Here is a 23287-nt window from a genome sequence, read left to right on the forward strand (position 1 = left end):
TGCTGCTGCATGAACTAAACTATTCAAATTAATTGTTTGCTCCACCTTTTACCCTGTTTTTGCACTATCATACTTAATACTTTATACTAACAATGTTTACTATCCGGTGTCGAAGGAGGATGGGTTCCCCTTCTGAGTCTTGGTTCCTCTCAAGGTTTCTTCCTGTTTCTCTTAGGGAGTTTTTCCTTGCCACTGTCGCCACTGGCTTGCTCATGGGGGCTTGGACCCGGATTTCTTTTTGTAATGCTCATTTCCTTGTAAAGCTGTTGTGACAACACCTGTTGTAAAAAGCGCTATATAAATAAACTTTACTTACTTACTCACTACTACCTTTCGTATGAAAACTTACATGCACCAGAAAGTGCCGGTCTGCATGCAGATGTTAATGAACAGCGCCTCTATGGGTAGCAAGTGTGGACTAATACATGTGCATGTAACACCGGATACATTCTGCGGCAATTTCTCCTCAGATGCACAGTTACACATCAGTAGCCAAAAGGCGGAGCGCCGTTGCGCAGTTCCGCGTTTCTGCTCGTTCTGATTGGTGGAATATTGAGCGGGAGCTGACGTCCGCGAAAGTCCCGCCAATCACAGCAGGAGAGGAGACATTTCATAGAGCAGTCGCAGAGGTCGGCTACCTGTCTGACTCTCGCCCGGTTAGCGTGAACAGTTCGTTCAGTATCTACACGTTGTTGCTGTAAATATCCAAATTCCAAATGGCTGCTTACCAATTAGTTCTGATTCGCCACGGGGAGAGCTGCTGGAACCAAGAAAATCGCTTCTGCGGCTGGTTCGACGCTGACCTTAGCGAAACTGGGATTCAGGAGGCAAGGAGAGGCGGACAGGCTTTAAAAGGTCAGTAACAGCGCCGTTTACAAGCACCTTCTACAGTAGTACAGTTTTACGCCGTAAATAGTGTTAGTATTGTCAGGGATTATGCGTTTGCAACGCCAACACATGAACTTGCTTGTTTTTTTTAATAAATCCGTAAATTTGTGGTAGTTTTGCGTGATCGTTTTCACCTTTTCTTTTAAAAGAGAACAGTTTTATTAGAATGAGTCTTTTTTATCTAGTCATTTAGACTTTCCAAATGATTCGCCACGAGCATCGATTTCCTGGACAGGGGGCGTGTTTTCCGTTCTCTCGCTGAATCCCCGCCTCCTGAAACGTGCTCGCTGAGTCTGAACCAATCAGACTCCCTCTGAGCAGCTATGTACCGCCTACCGGTGACGTATGAGGCGTGTGCAGTCTGCTGCGAACGTGCTGCGTGGAGCGTTGTCCTTTCATGTGCCGAATGGCCTGATACACATGTCATGATGCTTTAAGCCTCATGATGATGATACCAACTTCTCTTTTTATGCTAATATACTTGTTAAATGTACACTATTTAACAGTCTCTCATCGTCAAAACGTGAAATTCACACTATTACCTGTTTGCTGTATAAAATTTAATACATATATTTTGCCTTTGCAGATGCTGGGTTTGAGTTTGACATTTGCTACACTTCTGTTCTGAAGAGGGCCATCCGTACATTATGGATCGTCTTGGATGGCATTAACCAGATGTGGCCTCCAGTGCACAGGACCTGGCGGCTGAATGAACGCCACTACGGCGGTTTGACTGGGTTAAACAAAGCTGAGACTGCTGCCAAGCATGGTGAGGCCCAGGTCAAGATATGGAGGCGCTCCTATGATATCCCTCCTCCTCCCATGGAGGCAGACCATGACTATTACAGTGTCATTAGCAAGGTGAGCCCAAACATACCCATGAGGTTAGCACAACAAAAACCCATATGTTTCATTATTTTTACCACTGTGCGTTGATATAATTATCCCCCTAGTGACTGATCTGTAACAGGATCATTACACAGCCACTGCAGTATACAGCTGGTTACTGGTTAATAGGCTATGGTCCAAAAGCCAAAGTTTAGCTGAGATGCTGTGCAGTTGTGTAAACAGCCACTCTCAAGAGTTGTGACCAGATAAGGCTTGAGGACACTGGGACATCGCTAATTTGGGCCAGATTTACACAAAAAATGACTGCCTGTTTGGTTCTTTTCTGTAGGACCGGCGTTATGCTGATCTGACTGAGGACCAGCTACCTTCTTGTGAGAGCCTGAAGGACACTATTGCCCGTGCCCTACCATTCTGGAATGAAGAGATTGTTCCTCAAATCAAAAAGGGCAAGAGGGTGCTGATTGCTGCCCATGGCAACAGTCTGAGGGGTATAGTGAAGCATCTGGAAGGTAAGTGCTGCATTCTTTCGTATATAATTATTAAATTCTGTATTTTGTTCCTCTGATGTTCCTGCTTTTGTTTAAACCTTATTCCTGCAGCATCATTATAGCATTCAAAAATATTTTGTTCATGCGCTAATCATATGTGGTTGAGCTAATACAGCTTGTTTCTTGCACTCTTAGGTATGTCAGAGGAAGCCATTATGGAGCTGAACCTCCCTACAGGCATCCCCATTCTCTATGAGCTGGACAAGAACTTGAAGCCCATCAAGCCAATGCAGTTCCTGGGAGACAAGGAGACTGTGCGGAAGGCCATGGAGGCGGTGGCAGCACAGGGCAAGGCCAAGAAGTAGAGTTTCCTTCCTTAGGCCAACTTTTACCAGGGGATTACTTGTCAGCACCGAATGGCTCTAAAAGGAGTTACCACTACTGACACCACACAACATCAGGATTCAGTGTGGGTTTGCATTTGAAATTGTTTTGTATATTCATTTGCATTGTGTGTGAACTGTTATTTTAGTGTGTCTAAATAACACATAAATAGTATTTATTGACCAAACCTGTATACAGGGACCACTAAAGTTGTCTTTAAAATTTCTCATTCTTCCACGGAATGTCTTTCATAATTTGCAGTGGACCACAAAGCATACTAAAATTTTATTAGGCTGTACAAAGAGGGATTGTAACATGAAAAAGACTCCTTATACGGTTATCATCATAGCAGAGAGGCTTTAAAACGGGAAGGAATGTGGTCTGCTCAGTTTACAAATGTAAACACAGTTCTAAGAAGTAATGTCATGCTTGTTCCTCATGTGTTTAGACAAATCTCTTTTATTTGGGCTCTGAGAACATTTAAAGGGAGTGAAGACAAGGTACTTAGATCCCCAATATAGTTAATGACGGTTATGCCATGCTACAGCAAGGGAGTCAGCCGAAGTGCTCTGCACATCATGTATCATATGTATTGTTGTCAAACTGTGTAAACTGAGAGGATGAATAAAATCTTTAAACCCATGCAACAATTCAAGAGATGATGTGATCCTTTGTTGAAGTGGTAACACCGAGTGCTACAGCAAGTGGATGCTTTTTTGGGGCATAACACACAAGTCTGATAAAATAAATCATTTTAATATAGGTTCAATAGCTGCTTGGCCAATACTGCATCAAGAGAAGTTCTCCCAAATTAGGTTAGTGCCCTTACAAAATGTTTCCATACAGACACATACAAATCTTCTAAATGTACGTCTGACGCTCAAGCATGTAGCAAAAATGTCTATACAGATGAGAGCTCATTCCATTCCTACCATAGGAAAAAAGCTATGAGTGTGATTTCTTGAAGGTCAAAGAAACAATATGTCTTTTAAGGCCCTGATCGATGTCTTTTAAAGATTTGATCTGGAACACATCTTTATCCTCCACAAACTTCTGAAACAAATAAAGTCCACCCCCAACCCCAAAATAATGAGACTTTGTTGCCAAATAGACAACTCCATCCTCCGCAAGCAGTTCATGAAATACATTATGAAGAGAAGGGTAGTAGTCTGTATTGTAGATGGTCTCAGATGTGAAGATGATGTCATATTTCAGTGTGGAGTCTTTACTCTGCATCAGTGAGAGATAGGAAGTCCAGTCCCCAGATAAGAAACTGCAGCGATCTGAGAGTGAACGACGGGAAGAATCCAAGGTTCTTTTCTTAGTTGGGGGGCTTCCATCTTTTTTTCCCTGTTCTTCATCATCACTCTCCTCCTCACAATTGAGGAACACATTGGGCATTGTTAACTGTTCTATCACAGTACTGTTGTAGTCCTGGAAGTGGACCTTACTGGCTCCTCTCTTTAATGCCAGAATGCCAAGTAGTCCAGCTCCACAGCCCAAGTCCAGGACTCTTTTTTCAGAGAACGTCTCTCCTTCATCGTCAATGTACTCCAGCAGATCATAGGTGCATTCCCAGATTTTCAGGCCCCCCTCATACACCCCCGTTATCAGGTCTGTATTCTGGGTCACAGTCTGAAACAATATGTGCTCACCGTCATCACGCTCAGGGGCAGTTTGCTCAAACACAGATTCGTTGAGGTAATGGAGGGGCGGTAATGTGCCTATGCTGACCGTCTCTGTGACCGAGCTCTCAGAGTGGGAAAGAAAATCCGGCGTGGGCTTGTGCTCTACTGCTTCCTTTAGCTTCTTATGGACAGATTCACTGGCCTCCTACGGGGGATGCAGAAAGCATTCAGTTACGTACAGATTGTTGAGATGCTGTTTAAAGCTAGACCTAACGTTACCTGTTGAACAATCCTCTAACTTTACCTGTACAAGACAACTTACACATTTGTGCATGCAAGAAAAGTTATATCTAACGCTGGCTTCGTTAATTCGCTGCCTAGCCACGGTAGAAGGACCAATGTGTGTGTAAAAACATTAATATATGCAATAATACTACAGCACGATATACAGCCTTTAGCAACTAACGTTCATGAAGGCAGACCGTTTATATTAGCAGGCTAGTTCCATTTTTCCAACCGCAGCTAACGTTAGCTCGCTACTTACAAGCTTGCTCTGGTTCTTCAGAACATCTACATTTTCTTTTTCTATCATCTCGACTGTCGTCGCCACAGTTCTCCTTAGTCTGCAACGGAATACTGAAATTAAAACTGAATGCCATAACTGTGCAGCGAAGAAGAAGACAGTTTAATGTCATGCACGTGCTGCAATACACGTTTTGGACTACAAGAACCACAATGCCTTTCGACGGCGTGACCTTCTCCTTTTCCTGTAGTGTAACCATAAAATAAGGGTGAATTCTTAAAAAAATGCCGGAGAACATGACTGAATGAAGCTTGCAAATGTTTTCCTGTCCCTTAGGATATCTGCCGAACTAGGTTAACGAGTCGAATCGAAGCAAATTTAAATTACGAATTATTTTATTCGTCACAAGATGTCAGACACTGGCTCTTAAAAATACTGAATCGGCGCAAATTTAACCGTCTCTGGAATCATTGGCAAACTAATATAACTGTTTATCACTATCAGCGCATAGACAAGAGGACGAGGCTATTATAATACGATTTTGCCTTCCTTTTCCTGAAACGTCGCTGACTTGTGAGAAGACTCAAATTCCCACAATTCCTTGAAATCCCCAGCAGTTTCAACCCACGAACCTGAGCGTCGCCGAGCAGTGAAAGACACCAAAAGGGCTGGAACAACTGGCTGAATTATTTGTCTCATGTCCGCGATTAAATCCTTCTTTAGCACTACCATGAGCTGAGGTTTGGCTTCGGGTGCTTCTGACAGAGGAAGACCGTGAGGTGAGACCGTGGAGGTAAGGAAAATATCTGTGTTCGAGCTGTACTGTACCCAAAAAGATGAGAGCTGCTTGTTTAAAGGTGGCTATGTGTTTAAGTATTATAGTGTTATTTTAACAGAGTATTAGCGTGAAGCGTTCGTGTAGTATATTCTCCTATGAGAAACCTGCTATGAGAAATCATTAATCCTTAATTTGGTCACACTGGAGATTAAATGTACCGCTTAGTTGTGGTTGTAGTGAGTGCTGAATGGGTTGATGGCTGATAGCAGTGGTGCTTCTCACTCTCACTCTCTCAAGACAGCCCTTTATTTCAAACTTGCTCCTCACGCCCTGCATGGAATGCAGAACGTCAGGATTTCCATGTCCACTCAGGGGAGGCAGCCCAGTGTCATTCAGATCAGCCAGCATTTTACTAGTTATTATTTTGAATACTGTAAGACTTTAGTTAAGCTTTAAACCTCCATCTCAGACATCTCTAAAGTACAACAAAGACATTCACCAAACAACTGTCAGTGGTGTTCTGTCACTGGCCTTCCCATCATCAAGTAAAAGGATGTATGTGTATGTGTGTGCATGCGCACTCGTGCGAGGCTCTGTTAATCTCTCGTTCAGAAGGGAATTAGGGGCGCATGGCTTTTCATCAGGACGGTTTGAAGCCTGTCTGCTGAAGATTAAACATCTGGCTAAACCCAGCAATCCAGAGAAAGAAGTATTAACTGTCTGCCTGGCCCTGTGTGTTGTGATGGCTAGATTTAGTTCATTTTTGGTTTGTTTTCCCTGCTCTAACACACTTGATTGAGCTCGTGGAGGGCTGTGTAAGTTGGTGAAGAATTTAACTCATTAGAATAAGCACTACAAAATTTACATTTTTTTCTTTTGTGCTGAAAACTCACATTGTATTCTTGTGAGTGATGCATGTTTTGTTCCATATACATAGTAGGTTTAGTCAGATTTTATCAGATGACCTCAACAACTGATATTTCAAGTGTTTGAGTCAATGGAATAGATACTAAATAAGATGATGATCAAATAGACCAGCGTGTATTTATGATATACATTTGAGTCATTTCGTTTTAGCTAGACCTGATCTGCTTAGATAGATCAGATACTGCGTCTTACTAATTGGCTTATAAGTTCAGCAAGAGGGCCACTGGCTACTGATCTAAATGCTGAGTGTGCTGAGGTGTCTCAGGGTTACATGGTATTAAGCAGAGCTTGGCTTCCAGTCTTCAGTGCACCTTGCTGAACTTACAGAATCACTCCTTTTGAAATGATAAGAAAGCTCTCTGTATGGACAAGAATGTAAAAAGCCGTGACAAGGCATGACAATATGTATCGATATCATGTTAAATAACATGACATTGTGTCACAATAAGCTTTTCTGAGCATAATCATGGATATCAATATTGTCAGTACTTAAAGAAAAAGACATTACAAATGGGATTTAGTGCAGCACAGTATGAAACGTGGAATTAAAATCGTTGTACATATAGTTGTTGATAGTATTTTTTTTTAAAGTACCACTATTATTTTTTTTTCTGTTCCAACTAATCAAACCTCTAAAAAAAAAACTAAAAATTATAATGCATATTGTGTAACATGAAAAATTATCATGTTATCATGTTATTATATTTCTGCTATATTGCCCACTAATTATCCAAGGCCCTGTTTTCCAAAAGCATCTATTATAAGTAAGAACTATAACTGGTGAGAGATTGTAATCAGTGAGATGCTCACTCTACCATTTCAGAATAATCTTTGTCCTAAGATGCTTTCAGGAAATCCAGCCCAGGATTGAAAAAGAAAATTCCTACATTTTGGAAATATTACATAATATATTTTATGTTTACTGTCTTGCTCATTTACATTTTTTCATTACTAAAGAGTTGTTCCAGTAAAGCTTGCCATGCTTTTGGACCAGTTTCTTGCATCCTTTAGATAGGACTTGTAGGGTGTATGGAAAGCAGTGTTTTTTTTCTGTGTACTTTATTTCCAGTATAACTGGAATTAGTATGCCTGCTTATTAACTGAGATGTTTACTGTAACTGTATAGACTGTTTGTTATAGAACGTACTTTGTAGATAATTGCCACAGCTTGCTTAAGACGTACACAGTTGAAAACTTGTCAGTTTTGCAAAAAAAGATCTGTTAAGAAGATTTATAAGCGTTGCATATTCTTTCTGTTAATACACAATGGCAAGTGATATTATACCTCTTGTTTTCTAGCGTCACGATGCGTCCCTGCACGAGTGTCATGCATCTGTTTGGGAGATGGTTACGGGGCTGCTCCAGACGCAGTCGCAACCGCATGCCTCGGAGACTAAGGGAACCCCTGAGCTACTTTAGACTCCTCTTAAAGTCCCTCTACTTCAACTCGCTCACCAACTCCGATGTGGTGGTAGATTCCCTCTTTGAGCCAGTCTTCTGGATGGTGGATATTCTTACCCGCTGGTTCGGGAAGGTAAGCTTATAAATACCTGTAAAATGTGTCTATATTTTCTTTAGATAGATTGCACACATCACTAAATTTGTAATATTTGGTATCCGGTTTATTTATAAGATGGTTTGTTTTTCTCTTTTTTGAGGTTTTTGTGTTTCTAGTGGTAGCTCTCACCAGCTCCATCCTCTTTATTGCATACTTCTGCCTCCTCCCCTTGGTCCTTCATACCTATTCTCCTGGATGGATAGTTTGGCACATCTGTTATGGACACTGGATCTTGGTCATGATAACCTTCCACTACTACAAGGCTACAAGTACATCCCCTGGATATCCTCCTAAGGTTCAGTACATATACAGATGATTGTCGTATGTGAAAGATATGTGAAACTGTCAATGTTTATATTTAATTAGAAAAGTAATCCATTTTCATATATTTTGATTTTGATTTTCAGATGAAGAATGACATTCCATTTGTGTCTGTCTGCAAAAAGTGCATAATTCCAAAACCAGCAAGGACTCATCACTGCGGGATTTGCAACACGTAAGAACAATGTAGTTAGTGTAGTCTCATGTCAAGAATGTCCAAGTCAGTCTTCTGTGTTGTTTGTCTGAGACATACTGCTGACACTGCCTTCACATGATGCCCTCTTCGCTTTGCAGGTGCATACTGAAAATGGACCATCACTGTCGTATCCTTTTCAGGAGCCTACACTAAAAATGACTTCCAGTGGTGATTTTCTATTGGTGCTGCAGTGTAGTCCAAGACTAGGCTTAATCCAGTTCTGGGAAAAGTGCCCCAAAGCTGAGTTCATAAACTCCTGAGAGCCTCCTGTATTGCACAGCTTATTATTCCCCTGTTCTAACATGTCTGATTCAATTCATCAGTTAATTATTCATTTAAATTGAGTGTGTCAGAGAAAACTAAACCCTGAATTGTGTAGTGCTACTGTACAGTTTCAGAGTCTGACCCAACAATATCTATGAAAAATTAAAGGCGAATTCAGTCAAGATGAAAGCAGAGTGATTCAGAGTGTTTTGATGTGTATAGGTTCATTGTATAGAAACCTACCGACTCTGATTTCTTTGCATTGTTCTGCAGTGTTTATTTACTGTTTAAAATTACTAGTGAACCTATACATGTCTTCTGATTTTTGTTGATGGTAAAATAGTGGAAAAAAATAATTCTTTGGGTACTATTTTTGCCTCACAGCGCCCTGCATGTACCTCCCCACCATGAATGTGTTTTTTAAAAAAGACATTTTAGTCCAAAACCTTATCACAAAAGAATGGTAAATCAATGTCAATGTCTAATTCATAACCATTTCATGCAGTAACATTCTGTGAGGGAGCTTTTAGAAGCATTAAACACTTCAGTTCCTATCACCAACCACTGTGAACAATTCTGAGATGGGAAGTTTCTCTAGTTTAGAACATTTCACATCCAGCCACTCTGAATGACTTTGTTTATATCTTAACCATTTACTTATGCAGAATTTTGGAAAAATCAATGGAATTCCCCTTTAATTCTAGTATACCCTTCAAACTAATTTTTAAATACAAAAACTTGTAATTGGAACAAGAGCTTTACATTCTGCAATGATTCTGTAAACTTTAAAGATTCCTAAGGGAACTAAATGTGCTTCTTCTATGGCATCGCTACAAAGAACTTTTTTTGGGCACCTTTATTTTTAAGAGTGTAGTCTGTTTTTCAGTCTCTACAAGAATGATTCAGTGAAAGGAATAGTACATCTGTTATTCCCTTTGATGTTGTCCTTCCACTTTTAACCTTAACTGTCCATTTTCAGCTTGGCTTAACAATTGTGTTGGTCATTTCAACCACCGCTATTTCTTTTCATTTTGTCTCTATATGACTCTCGGCTGCCTGTATTGCAGCATCAGTGGCCGAAACCTCTTCATAGATGCGTATAATGCCATAGATGTAAGGATTGCCACCTTTGTGCTAAAAGTGTGGGGCTCTGTTTTAACACCCTTTTATTCAAAACTTGGGGGCAAAAGAACTAACAAGTCTGGTTTCAAAACATGGGAAACATGCAGTCTCATTTGCTCTGTAAACACTGTGCTATCTTATGTCTTTTTAATGCTGTTGTGTCTCTTGCCTCCTTTTTCTGTTTCCAAACATTGAAATGCTGTGCATGCAATAACTCAGCTGGTTCTGTCTCTGCCATTTCTCCAATAGCACTTCAAGCACATGGATGTGGAAAAACAAGGGGTTCCAGTGACAGGTGTAGGCCTGCTCATAGGAATCCTGCCACAAGAGTCCATGACTGGGAAGGTAGTATAGTAAGCTTTGCCTCTCACTAGATAGTGTTTCTTTAAAGGGGAATTCCACCAATTTTTTTCCATCACGTTTTTGCTTAATTAAATCACTGAGGTGTAAACCGTCATTCAGGTGGTCGGATATGAAATGCACCATTCTAGAGGAACTTAGAGAGTTGGATTTTTTAACAGTGGTGGTGATAGGAGTCAGACATCTGAAGCATTTAATGCCTCAGAAAGCTACCTCAGAGAAAGTGACTACACAAGATATGAAGTCGGATGTCTGTGACATTGATGTACAATAGTTGTACAACAAAGATTTTGGTCTGAAATACATTTTTTTTAAAAAAGCTATTCATGGCAAAGAGCTACATGCAGGGCAAAATAGCTATTTTTGCATTTTAGACCTCACAAACTCTCGTTCCTCGCACCACCATTGTAAAGAAATCTGAGTTGGTAAGTTTCTCTAGAATGCACTATTTTACAACAAAACACTCTGAACGACTTGGTTTATATCACAGTGATTGAAATCCTTTAACTCATCTTGGTGTTTCTGTGGTCAGCTTGAGGGTCGAGGTCATCTGTTGTTAACATATTACAGCTTCATTCAAATGCCCTTATTTTATTAAAGCCTGAATCATGACAATTTGAGAACACATCATATTTTGGGACAATCAAGTTGCTGTTTTAAGGTTTTTATAACATTTTTGCACATTGACTTATTGATCGGAAGCATAAATAGCACGGATTTCTTCACATTGACATATTGTTTACCTACGACCTTATTTTAATCTGACACATTTATTGGTGTATACAGTAGTAACTGAGTGGGTTTACATTATTCTTTCTGTTGGACAAATTTCAGCCTAATTTTCATTCTTGAATATCATAGGGTACAAAAACAAATATGACGCTTCCTTGGAAGTCCTCAACTGTAGTGTGTTTATTTATGAATTCCATTTTACTACCATCAAGTTAAATCTGTATTTAGTTTTAATTCAGACATGTTTTAAAATCAAAATTTAAGTGTATGATTATCAGTAATTTCTTGTTTAAACTGTTTTTTTTAATGATTTTTACAATCTTTGCCTGTAGAAATCAGCCATTACATGTAAGAGATTTCTAAATGTTTTTCACAATCTTTTTTTTTTTTCTTCCTCAATTAGAGTTATTATCACACACCACCACCACCTTACACTTTTAAGGACAGACTGTTTCATAAGAGTGTAATCTACATGTGGGTCCTTACAAGGTACTTTATTTTACCAGCCTGTTCAGTTGGTCAGTAATTTTCGATAATTTTAATTTTCCAGATGATCATTTTTAAACATGTCCTGTGGCCCACAGCACAGTAGCAGTTGCTTTAGGAGGTTTGACGGTGTGGCATGCTATCCTCATCTCCCGTGGAGAGACAAGTATTGAGAGACATATCAACAGTAAGGAGGCCAGACGCATGATGAAGCGGGGAAAGGTAGAAACACCAGCACACATCATTAAGCTTATGGTATCCACTCACTGCATTATTAGGGCCAAGCTTATAATATTTTTGTTCAAGTATTAAACAGTGTGTCTGTGAAGGTTTTCATGCTGATTTAATCACTAAACTAAATGCTTAGTGCTGTGAATATACACTACTAATGATCCGTATCTGTGGATAGTGTTAACCACATACTCTTAACAGTGGATCTAGGGTGTTTAGAAGACGGCTTGAGTGAATGCTTAACAGTCTGTCCAGTGATAAACATTGTTTGAAGTACAGTGACGATCCATTTACACTGTAAAATTTAAAGGTGCCTTAAATATCCAATAGGGTACTCAAAGAACTAGAGGTGCCTCAATGTACCTTCCCATATAATGGGGTTACAGGAAGAACACTTGATGGTCCGCAACCTCTTGCACAGTTACTTTGCTAACTATAGTTACAGTGTATTAGGAATTTTTAGACCAGTGACCTTTATCTTCATCGTAACTTTCACCTTCTCACTATGCAATAAATACGTACAGACGTTTGACTTTTTCTATGAGAAACTGACAAATGTAGATTGCATTTAAAATTATGTATTAATTACATGACAATTAATCCCTTATATGCCCACCAAACTTGTATTACACACTTTTTTAAACTAAGAATAACTCAGGTACTTTGCATTGTTGTCCATGTAATTATTGTATAATAAGCCTTAGAATGTAATAAACCTGGTATTTTAAGGGGTTACATGTTTTTATAATGGGATCATAACAGCTAAATGATTTTTTCTAATGTGATCATTAGTATTTCTTTTGCAATAAATAATGTAGTAAGCAACTGTGTGCTTCTTTTTGCGACAGGTCTACAAGAATCCATTCAACTATGGAAAACTGAATAACTGGAAGGTGTTCTTTGGTGTAGAGAAGAAGAGGTAAAGATGAATTAGAAATGGCTCTTAATAACAATGTGTCAACAAAATCTCATTAACATATCAAACCACATTTAGGAGAATTACAGCACATTGCATTACAAAGCACGTCATCACATTGCACAAAAGCCGTTGTTGCAGCACTGACTATCCTTATTTGCTCAAAGATTCATGATGTTATTCATGCAGTGTAATATTTTAATGCTCTCTTAACAGTCATTGGCTCACGAGGGTTTTGCTGCCTTCTGGACACGTCCCTTATGGCGATGGGCTGACGTGGGACATCTACCCGCTTAAAAAGGACATGATGCCAGTGTGAGTGGATCAGCACTAGCAGATGTAATGTTGGTAGGGGCCAGTTCACTCCAGAGGTCACTCAACACTGCCAAAGCAGCAGGTGGAGCAAAAGCCCTGCACATTTGGAGTCTGCCAAATAAAAATGTGCAATTATGGTGACAAAGGATTACACAGAGTCATGAGGAGGATAAGAACAGACTGATCTCTTAAAAAAATATGTGCATTTGTTGTCTATTTTTGTTTTAGAACTCATGATATTGGTGCCCTTTTTTCTAGCTCACATTTTGTACTGGGGCATATTGCCTTGTGAGAGACATTGGGAATGCGGAGCTGTGCTTCTTCAGAATCCTTCAGAACCAAGACTGTGCATGACTTTTTGACTGAATGAAAATGGGCTCTGTTTTATATTCATGTTATTTATCTGTTTATCATGTATATCATCGCTGCTGGAACAAAACCTTGCATCCTCAAAATCGTGTAAACCCTTAATGTAACAAGATTTTATTCCAAGTAATTTTGGATCATTCCTATTGGTCCGTTCATTCTGAAACGTTTACATAATGTAAAAGAAAAAATAGTATTTTCAGATCAAATGTAAAAAAAAAAAAAAATAAAAATAGAGATACAATGTTTTGTTCCAAAAGTGACAACATGCACCGATGTGTGCAGGTTCTAAAAGAACTACAACCAACAGAAACGTATTGTGTATGGTTTTCATAAAGAATGAATGAGGTGGTGGTTTAATGTCTTCTTAGCAAGTTTTACAATTGTTCCCAGCACTCCAAGGGAAAAACAAAACAAATAAACATATCTTATTTGCATTCTCCAAATCACAAATTCATTTCCTCATGGACATCTTTAAGTTTAATCACCAAATTTTGGGTTTGCTGTGGTTAAGTGTATAATCTTAACAGTTGGTCACTATGACAAGAGATCCATAAGGACATCTATACTATGGTTGCTAATCCTGACATCAACTTATATATGAATCATGTGATAATATATATCATCTTATAGTTTAATATATTATACACATACGCATATATATATTTGCGTGTGTGTGTGTGTGTGTGTGTTTGGATACCCATTATGTGTTTTGTTGATTTTCTAAATAAAAAAAGGTAAAACGTTAACACGCCCTCACATTTTAGAGCAGAATTTGTATTGATTTGCTAAATATAACATATTCTTAAAAAAAAATCAAATGTAATGTGCTGTAACCTTTGTATGTGCCACATTTTTGTTTGTTTTGATGTTTTATTTATTTTGTAAAATTTAGCAAATAAACAGCAGTTGTGCTTTAAAATGTGCAGAATTGTGTTCTCTGTAAAGGATGTTTTTCTTTTTAACTAGAAAATCAACAAAACAAGGGTGCCCATTTTTTGCATATATATATATATATATATATATATATATATATATATATAATCCGTGTGTCGTGTGTGTGTGTATGTATGTGTGTGTGTGTGTGTGTGTATTATTTTTATATACTTATGAAATTGAAAGTTTTATGCTGTTTTACCTTTTGAGAATGCAACCGGGTTTTTTCCCGATGTTATCTAGCTATGACATCAGTGAGGTGAAACCGTTTAAATGGTGGTTATGTAGAGCATGACCAAAATAACAGATTAGTTATATTAAGGAGATTGCCGATTAGCAGTATGTCAGCTGTATTTAATTGTAGTTCTAAGCAAAAGCACAGTGCATTTGCTGGAATACAAGCTACATATCCAGTGGTTGATCATTTTTTGACCATGGAATATAAGTCCATTTTACAAGACCACATGCTCCCTTTTGGTGCAAATACCATAATGTTCTTATATTTCAAGGTGTAATGCTACTCAGAGGCTTTTTTTCTAAATGGCCTAATATCTCACTACACACAGTTCAGGACTAGTATGGCTGCACTTACAGAAGGACTGGACCTGTTCCAAAGACAAACAGGGGCTCTACACCTTACTTAATATTACTATATTCTTAATCATTCCCATTATTTCTACTTGCCAAGGTGAAATTAAAAAATAAGAAAATAAACATCATGAAACACAGTAATGGTGTGCTTTGTGTGATGTAGTCTACCATCTGAGATTCTACAAGTCTACTTTTTTACCGAGCTTACCTACACGCTAGAGAATGCTCTACTTATGCTGGATCAAAGTTTGAGGTGTAAGGTTTGTTATTCATACATGCTGATAGTTTACCAGGCAAGTCTACACAGATGAGTTCACAGGATCTGTCTTTCTTTGATTATGCTTAATGGTCTAGAAAATTCTGATGGACGTGTTACAATCAGTTTAAAATGTAGTTCTCAGTCCCGGCACTGCATATTTAGTCAATTATTTTTTTCTTGATTCAGCTAATGAGATCATTTTTAAGCCCTTCCTAAGCTGAACACTAAAGCAGTGGTTCCTGAGGTCAGTCCTGCTCTGCATATTTTTGTGTACTCTACTGTAACTCTACACACGGTTAGTAATGAGTCAATGAGTTGAATCAGATGTTCTAGATAAGGGAAAGCACAAAAATGTGCACACTGTGGGGACCTCAGGACTGGGATTGGGGGACCCATGCACTAAAATGTACAGGACAGTGTAAAACACGGTACATCCTTTAGATGGCAGTATGCCACCAATGAAATTGTCAAGGTCTTCGCGTGCCCACCATAAACAGTTATTAGAACTATAGCATTTAAACAATTTAGAATATGCATTTAATTTGCTTCAGCTAATTCAATGTATTCACCAAATGCGATGAAACGAAGAATAATGTATTAAAAATGTTACGATGGGAATTAAAGCCAGGACTTTTACTTTAAAAAGTAGCAGTTTATTTTTGTCTTCACCTGAGCTGGAACACAGACGGGTCGGGTAGCTGCTTTCTTCTCAGAGTTTCAGCCGAGAGGGAATAAGGGAATATGTAGTTTTTATAGATAGTTATTCTGGCTATAGATTAAGTAAATTTGATTTAAAAGGCTTTAGTTTACTCGCTCGCAGTTGCAGGTGCTGTTGGCCACAGCAAAGTCATCATTTTCGCAAATGTTCTTTCTCCGGCGACCAGGAACACTAACTTTGCGCTTAGCACGTTAGCAGCATCCACACGACAACAAGAGACACCTGAGAGGAAAACTCAGCACTTTTGTCTCTGCTTTGCAGCGAGTGTCGTGTTCGCCTTCGTTGCTTTGGACTGACACACATTCCTCAGCACACCGTGTAGCTACGGAAATAATTATGTAGGCAGTCCGTTCAGTTAGCCGCTGTACGTGCCTGCTGCTGTGCGGATTTAGCTCTCTACCTGCACCAGCGAGGACTTGGATTTGACATGCCCTCGGTGTGAAGAGGAAACATGGGGGGCTGTGTTGGGACGGTTCGAGGCGCTGGAGCTTCTTCTGCTGGTTCATCCAGAAATGCCTCCAGATACAGCAAAAAGCGAGGAGGTAAGTGAATTAAGCAACAGGTTTAGAGCAGACATGCTCCACCAAGTCCCTCAGATAAATCACAGGAATTCGTCTGAGGTCTGTCTGTGGTGTCATTGACAGATTATGACACTGCAACCCCTGAGAAATAGCTTATGCAAATATCTTTGTGTACAAATTAGAAAATTAGATCTTAATTCAGCTGAATTTGATGGGAAATCAGAAGTTGTTCATTTTATGATTATTAACAATTGCAAATCAGATATTGTCTCGTTTTATATCAAAGCCCAGGATTCAGATACCAAGATCACCATAGTTTACTATGTTGTGTATCTTTTGTTTGATTTAATTTGATCTTTCATTAAATCTTTCTGTAATGTCCAGTAGGAGAGAGAGTTTATGCTGATAGACTCTTTACCTGTACTGATTCCTTGGTCTTGGAATTGATGTGCATTTAATTGCTTAACTGATTTTTCCTCTAAAAGCTGCATCTACCAAGAAACCAAATAAGATTAGTACTTCTGAGATTAGTCAACATCCAGTTTGTATTTATTTTGGAAATGCTTGGGTACAGCACAGTGATTGCGAGTTTCTGCAGGATGCCCCATGCTGGGCAATCCTAGGATTTACTGTAGATTTATTTTTGACTCTTGGTCTTAAAGAGACTTGATTGGATTAGGCCCCAGGTTTGTTGTGAGGAGGTCGTAGAGTCTTTGTTCCCACACAGCTCCAAGAAGTTCCATATATTGCCTCTTGGATTTATTTTTGTGAGCTTGTATGAATAGCTTCCGGAGAACAGGTGATGGGCATGTACGCAGAGCAAGGAGAACTCAAGTAAGCTAGTAGTGCAGTAGTAGTAGTGTCACACCGAAATCTGCTATCCATTAACAACTTGTAGGGAAGACGGTGCATCAAGGGACTGACTTCTTGCCCATTTTTGCACCTGTCGGAGGATGTCTTCAGGTTTCCATCAGGAATATAAAGGAATTAGCAAACATCTGTTATTTTTGATGACTGGAATCATTTTTGATGTGAAGAAGCTTTGATGTAGATACTTCCTTTTGCTTTGAGACATATTGCTGGATCCTGCAGCCATGGGAGTTGCAAACTCAAGAGACTCATACACTTCAGTTACTGTTTTGTTGAAAAGTAAGTACAGTACACAGGCCTTGTTCTGAAAACTGTATAGCTTTATGAAGCGAAGTGTTGATGTATTGAATGGTCATGACGTTCCATAGTGTTGTTTAATGTGCATTACATATATTTCTCATCTTTATTGTCTTTAAGCCTGTGGTAATGTTTAATTCTGGTGAAACGTTGCTGCAATCCGTTATTTGAAGGCCCTGTCACTCTTTTTTTAATAATCAGGATGACAAGCCGTTCCACCCTGCCACTCTGTCGTGGGCAAACTAAAGTCAAATTGAATGAATGTTTAATCTTCTTCGTGTGGTAATTGGAAGGGATTTGTTAACATGCAAGATGTCAGACGAGCATCAGTAGCTTTGCAGACACTGCTGGCTTCATGCTTCATGTCACTCTAACTAAAATGCCTGTGGCGTATTCCAGCAGGAGCTTACTGTTTCTCATTAAGCGGCTTTTGCGATGCAGCGATGCTTTTGCCTATAGCGTTCCTCTTTCTGACGCACCTGTGGGGTGAGTCACATCAATATGCCAACATCTGCTGCATCACTGATCAGATAAAGTGGGAATATATCCATTTTTATGAGTGGTAAATTTACATTTTAAAGAAATGAATGGTCTTCCTCCCGCCTACAACGTGCAAAAAAGTTGTAGTGTTTCAGTCTGGTTTGCTCTGAAACTGCAGTGAGAGAGAAATTCATGAAAAAAAAAAACTCGAAGCAGTTGCTCAGCAGTGTTTTCTAGCATTCGTAACCTTGAGCACATTACCAAACACTCCCAGTTGTTTATTGTGTGCTGTTGCACATGCTGGCAAGAGATGCATCATGGGAAAGACACATAAATCCTGTTATGTGTTACCCGATTAAGGTTGTAATCCAAAGCACTATAAATAATTTGTTGTCTCTCAGTTGAGCCTCTGCTCTCAGTACATGTAGATGGACAGTTTCATTGGAGTTGTTGGATATACAGTACAGAAAAAATTAGACATGTTTACAAAGCCGTTGTGGCATGTAATGCTGTTTGTATGCAGCCAGTTCAGTTGTTGGTTCTCACTAGGCCCGGCAAAAAAGCCTTATTGTTCATCACAGGCTATTTATGTGAAATATTTGTGGGTAATTGGTTTGATAGTGGTTCTAACATCCATTAGTAGTTACTTTCCCCATGCTCTTTTTTTGAATTCTTTTAATTCCTCCTCACTAATCTGGGGTGATGTGTTGGAGGCTTTACCTGCTCTCTGCAGAACTCCAGAGAGGTCCATGTGTCTTGGCTGCAGAGCTGCTCAGACATCGTAGACCACAGAGCTGGGACTTGAGCCAATTTGGCGTCTCAGATGGAGAGGCGCAGAAAGATGTTCTCTGAGCTCCTCAAATTAGAAAGCTGAATACTATTCTTGTCCAGTGTTACTATCTACCTCTCATGCTTTAGTCGGTACTCTTATGGTCACTGCCATCTGTGTTGAGTACTCTGTGGTCTTTTCTATTGAGATTGAAGTTTTTTTCTTTTCTTTTGCAGTGAAATGTGTTACTACATCAAATGTACTCATGAGCATAGAGCCTGGCTGGCTAAATATGTGAATTTTTTGTCTTTGTGTCTTACTTTGATCTTAACACAGCTGAATTTGATGAGTTATCTAACCACCCAGCCACTTCAATATTACTTTCTATGTTGTGATCAGTGTTGATCAAAGCTGTTGTGCTTCCTTTAGGGCGCAATGAACCCCTTAAGAAAGACAAGCCTAAGTGGAAAAGTGACTACCCGATGACAGAAGGACAGCTGCGCAGCAAGCGAGATGAGTTCTGGGATACAGCACCAGCTTTTGATGGCCGCAAAGAGATTTGGGATGCCTTGAAAGCCGCTGCTGTGGCGATTGAGTGTAATGACCATGAGCTTGCACAGGCCATAGTTGATGGTGCCAGCATCACACTACCACATGGTAAGGACAGGGGCATTTATTTTTTGCATTTATTTTTTGTATTTCAATTTAATGTTCTTTATACTGGCATATTTAAAGCTAAATTATATGTGTGGCAGGTACAGTGGAGGGATTTGATTTTATTAGCTCTCAGTAGAGCAGTTTTGACAGCCCTCTTAGTTGTACATGACTGAAGCCCAAGCACTTCAGAGGGCAGTGGGCCATTTAATGAGGGCTGGAGTCATAGTCATGCTTCGCTGTCACCCATCGAAACCCTGCAAACGTCACCGAGGCAAATAGTTCTGAGAGAACCTTGTACCAAACATGGGACTTTCTGTCCTGTTTATTCAAAAATCTGTTTGCATTTCTCCTTTATTGATAAACCAGTTTTCCACCTCACCCAAGCATAAAAAACTTGTTTCGTGATATATGAAATGTATAAGAATACATTTTTTTCTTATCTCAAGCTTTACCTTTGCATATTTTCAAATTTTACGCAATTTTGCTGTGCATTCTATTTACGTTACATGATTGTGTGTAATTACATAATTAATTGCATAGTTAGTTACATAACAACTTTACAAGACATTTACATTCTGTGTGAACAGATACAGAGTCTGTACTTCTAACTTTTTTGCCCTTATTTTCATGTCAAAAACTAGTAAACATGTCAAAAATGTTGATTTTCTTTTTTCAAATCTCTTCTGTACAATAACAATGACTTTTCATCACATTCAAATCAAAATAAATATCCAGTTCTGGTATCAATTAAAAAGCTTAGAACCTGCACTTTTGACAGAATTTGCCCAGGTAAAAATTTGAGGCATGCACATCAAGGGGGTCCTATAAGGGCTACAGCTTAGGCTGATATAGAAAAAATAGAGACAGTAATAATGAGACAGAGAGAAGTTATTTTGAAAAGACATAACTGATGTCATGTCTCTGTCTCAGGCTCTTTAATGGAGTGCTATGATGAGCTGGGGAACCGGTACCAGCTTCCTGCTTACTGCCTGGCTCCTCCAGTCAATCTGATCACAGAGCGCAGTGACAGTGACATGTCTGACCACGCTGAGCTGCAGGAGAAGAAAGAGAAGGAGGAGTTCCAGCTGAAGGTACGCCTCTCCACAGGAAAAGACTTGCGGCTGAGCGCTAGCATGGCGGACTCCATCTGCCAGCTCAAGAAGCAGCTGCAGGTGCAAGAGGACATTGATGCTGCCAACCAGCGTTGGTTCTTCTCTGGAAAGCTTCTTACAGACAAAACTCGTCTGCAGGACACCAAGATTCAGAAGGATTTTGTAATCCAGGTTATTGTCAAACAACCTGTCATTACTAGCTGAGCAAAAGGGTAAAAAAACAAGTTCATGGGACATAAGGAACTCACCAGGTTGTGAGAGAGCCTTTATAAGTGTTGCAACTCACTGAACAGACATTATAAATGCCTTGCTCTCTTAACTAATTGAAATGTCCGCTGCTTGTCTTGTGGATATTGGAGTCTTTGGTCCTCTGTGCTTTTTGCATTGACAATCACACACAAAGCTGCTGCCCAGCATTGACTGGGAATAGAAGATAGTAGGTTTACATTTGGAGAATTTTCAGGCATTAATTGAAAAAATGTGTATGCAGTCATTGTTCAGTCAGGTTTGTTTTCCTTGAAGGCATCATTTCAGCTGTATTTCCTTGGGATGGGTGATATGGATTATATCGGTAGGAACATGGTATTCTCATTCAAATTAAGGTCTTGCATCGTCGTTCATGATTTACGCACATTCAATGGTCAGCTTTTTCACTCGTCAGTGAATTTTATGCGTTTTTTTATATATTTATTCCTACTTTTTAAACTTGTCTTCTAAATTCAAAAGCTGTATGTAGCCTGTCATATTACGTACATATTTCCTCTTACTTTTGTTGTTATTGTATTGTTGCTTTGATATTACACCTTTCAGCTTTCAGTATTCTGTCACTTTGCTACTGTATTTAAAGACAAGAAGATAAACATGTAAGTTCATTTTAGAAATACTTTGTAGCACGCTGGTAGGTAGCAGTTGTTAGGTTGCATTAAGGGTTTGAACACTGTTCACACTCAGATGTTTCATCTATAAACACAGAAAGCAGACGATCTGTTGTGAACTTGTGACTCCATACAGCCTCAGATCACAAAACCACATCCTCAGGATCATCAGGATCAGCCTGTGCTGTGATCAAATACTACAATACTGTGATAAGAGCTCAAAGCTGCCCTCAGTCTGAATGAGTGATATCGGTTTTATTACAGAATGTTCTGATCTGATGGAAGATGATGTTTTAGTGGTGTGGATACAATTGAAAGCCATTTCTGTCTAACAAAACAAATAGGGTATTTTTGTACTTTTATAATGCAACAAAACTGTTATAGTTTGCTAGTTTGCAGGAACCTGAGAGGAACTGTTTTATTTTCTCAATGTATCTTTCTATAGGAATCAGAATGTAGTTGCTGATGAATGTGGGTTGTAGCTTTAAAATGCTTTCTTGATCTACTGTATATTTTCCTGATTTACTGTATAACAGTGTGTTCTTATTGACAGAATGCATTCACGTGCTGCACATACAATTATATTTCTGGAAAACAAAATTGTCCGGTTTTCTGAGTATGTAGGCAGCATTTACATTTAGCATTTTCCCTTTTCACTTGTCAGTGGCGCATTACTGCCTTTTCGCTAATCTCATGACTAACAACTCTGTAATCTGGATCAGCTGCATCATTTGTAGAGGGGCATTTTATTTATGAACTAGTGGTTTAGAGAAGGAAATATCATTTGAACCACTATTTAAACCACTGTTTTTTCTTTTGTGTGTTTATTTGCCTGAGTAATGGCTCTACTGTCCTGCTGCAATGTGCTAGTGGCAAAGGGGAGATCAAATTGCAGCAGAAGCATCTACACTGCACTTCTCTTTCATCAACTTCTCATCCCATTCACTCTCCATCCAGGGAATCCCCTTCAACAGAGCACCTGTTTGGAGCTTTATTTATTTAAGTGAAGCTGACAGCATTCTGTCTCAGTGTTACTCCTTTTACTGGAGATTTTATGGCCACTCTCTATCATTGATCTCCCCTGTTCTTTTCATTCAAGTCTTTCTGTCCATCTGTCAGTTATGTTAATAAAATGTTATATTAGGCCTCAAAAGTAATCAGACTTCTGAAGAGACATTGGGGTGGTGTCTCATTCAGATTGAAGAACGTTCTCTCCCTTTCCTGGGATTTATGTGATGTAATGATTATGTAATGAAGAAGTCGTATCAAGCCTCTTGCTTACATGAGTGAATGTGGGGAGAATCATCTATGTGACGTTTCTACCACAACTGTGTGGACAGAGAAGGCCTTCAGTTCATTGTGGAGTACATCCAAACACTGATCAATAATAGTGTGATGTATAGTCTGAGGAAGAGGCTGTTTTTTTAAATAATAAATCAAATGTAAGTAAAGATCATTTTTAAATACTGCTGCAGTTTGTTTTATGACATGGAATAGTAATATGGTTTTTAATACAAAAGACACCTTTTCTTTTCTGATACAGATATTGAAGCCTTGAGTATCAGCCAATACTGAGCAAATATTCTTTCTTTGCAAACAAGCTTTAAAAAAAAGCCATTAATTATTTTAAGGTGAATATCTAAAAGTAGGCTATCATGCTCAAACTATGCAAACATCTGTACTACCCCAACGGAAAACATACAGAGCTAATATCACGTCAAACAGTGTAACTGTGTGTTATTTCAGTATAGATTTGTTACAGGATTGGATCAGATTGTTTCTTTTTTCACCTCTGATACCAGAGCCAGCTTTTTCTGCTGATGTCAGCCTGATACTGTTACCCATCAATACTGATGCTATTTCTAATGTG

At 39.1% G+C, this 23287-nt stretch overlaps 4 protein-coding genes across 6 annotated transcripts; 3 read left to right on the forward strand and 1 right to left on the reverse strand.

Annotated features, from left to right (window-relative positions):
- The first annotated feature begins 606 nt into the window (after positions 1 to 606).
- Positions 607 to 3264, forward strand: pgam1a (phosphoglycerate mutase 1a). Its single transcript, XM_036574142.1, has 4 exons — positions 607 to 855; positions 1475 to 1749; positions 2066 to 2246; positions 2421 to 3264. The coding sequence occupies exons 1-4, from the start codon at positions 717 to 719 to the stop codon at positions 2588 to 2590; spliced, it is 765 nt and encodes a 254-aa protein (XP_036430035.1). The 5' UTR covers positions 607 to 716; the 3' UTR covers positions 2591 to 3264.
- Positions 3047 to 4984, reverse strand: mettl18 (methyltransferase like 18). The gene is made up of 2 exons (XM_036574140.1): positions 4782 to 4984; positions 3047 to 4442 (listed from the first exon to the last, which is right to left on the reverse strand). The coding sequence occupies exons 1-2, from the start codon at positions 4827 to 4829 to the stop codon at positions 3555 to 3557; spliced, it is 936 nt and encodes a 311-aa protein (XP_036430033.1). The 5' UTR covers positions 4830 to 4984; the 3' UTR covers positions 3047 to 3554.
- Positions 4985 to 5027: 43 nt separating this feature from the next.
- zdhhc16a (zinc finger DHHC-type palmitoyltransferase 16a) lies at positions 5028 to 14004 on the forward strand. Of its 3 annotated transcripts, none has more exons than XM_036574138.1 (11): positions 5028 to 5539; positions 7765 to 7999; positions 8124 to 8318; positions 8431 to 8519; positions 8639 to 8667; positions 9784 to 9917; positions 10176 to 10271; positions 11422 to 11507; positions 11603 to 11726; positions 12584 to 12654; positions 12868 to 14004. In XM_036574138.1, the coding sequence occupies exons 2-11, from the start codon at positions 7772 to 7774 to the stop codon at positions 12968 to 12970; spliced, it is 1155 nt and encodes a 384-aa protein (XP_036430031.1). In that variant the 5' UTR covers positions 5028 to 5539; positions 7765 to 7771; the 3' UTR covers positions 12971 to 14004. The 3 variants fall into 3 exon arrangements, with proteins under 3 accessions (XP_036430031.1, XP_036430030.1, XP_036430032.1); XM_036574137.1 differs by having other exon boundaries at positions 5274 to 5553; positions 12868 to 14002; XM_036574139.1 differs by lacking the exon at positions 10176 to 10271 and having other exon boundaries at positions 5280 to 5553; positions 12868 to 14002.
- Positions 14005 to 15793: 1789 nt separating this feature from the next.
- On the forward strand, positions 15794 to 23246 carry ubtd1a (ubiquitin domain containing 1a). The gene is made up of 3 exons (XM_036574144.1): positions 15794 to 16378; positions 19203 to 19430; positions 20361 to 23246. The coding sequence occupies exons 1-3, from the start codon at positions 16288 to 16290 to the stop codon at positions 20744 to 20746; spliced, it is 705 nt and encodes a 234-aa protein (XP_036430037.1). The 5' UTR covers positions 15794 to 16287; the 3' UTR covers positions 20747 to 23246.
- The last annotated feature ends 41 nt before the right edge of the window (positions 23247 to 23287 follow it).

This window comes from Colossoma macropomum, unplaced genomic scaffold (genome assembly GCF_904425465.1).
Source record: "Colossoma macropomum unplaced genomic scaffold, Colossoma_macropomum, whole genome shotgun sequence".
Lineage (NCBI taxonomy): Eukaryota > Metazoa > Chordata > Actinopteri > Characiformes > Serrasalmidae > Colossoma > Colossoma macropomum.

Coding starts and splice junctions, on each gene's coding strand:
- mettl18 (XM_036574140.1), bottom strand. CDS start 4,829: ATGATAGAAAAAGAAAATGTAGATGTTCTGAAGAACCAGAGCAAGCTT. Junction 4,443..4,781: donor TGAAGAACCAGAGCAAGCTT/GTAAGTAGCGAG, acceptor CATCCCCCGTAG/GAGGCCAGTGAATCTGTCCA.
- zdhhc16a (XM_036574138.1), top strand. CDS start 7,772: ATGCGTCCCTGCACGAGTGTCATGCATCTGTTTGGGAGATGGTTACGG. Junction 8,000..8,123: donor TTACCCGCTGGTTCGGGAAG/GTAAGCTTATAA, acceptor CTCTTTTTTGAG/GTTTTTGTGTTTCTAGTGGT. Junction 8,319..8,430: donor CCCCTGGATATCCTCCTAAG/GTTCAGTACATA, acceptor TTTGATTTTCAG/ATGAAGAATGACATTCCATT.
- ubtd1a (XM_036574144.1), top strand. CDS start 16,288: ATGGGGGGCTGTGTTGGGACGGTTCGAGGCGCTGGAGCTTCTTCTGCT. Junction 16,379..19,202: donor ATACAGCAAAAAGCGAGGAG/GTAAGTGAATTA, acceptor TGCTTCCTTTAG/GGCGCAATGAACCCCTTAAG. Junction 19,431..20,360: donor CAGCATCACACTACCACATG/GTAAGGACAGGG, acceptor TCTCTGTCTCAG/GCTCTTTAATGGAGTGCTAT.
- pgam1a (XM_036574142.1), top strand. CDS start 717: ATGGCTGCTTACCAATTAGTTCTGATTCGCCACGGGGAGAGCTGCTGG. Junction 856..1,474: donor AGGCGGACAGGCTTTAAAAG/GTCAGTAACAGC, acceptor TTGCCTTTGCAG/ATGCTGGGTTTGAGTTTGAC. Junction 1,750..2,065: donor ATTACAGTGTCATTAGCAAG/GTGAGCCCAAAC, acceptor TCTTTTCTGTAG/GACCGGCGTTATGCTGATCT.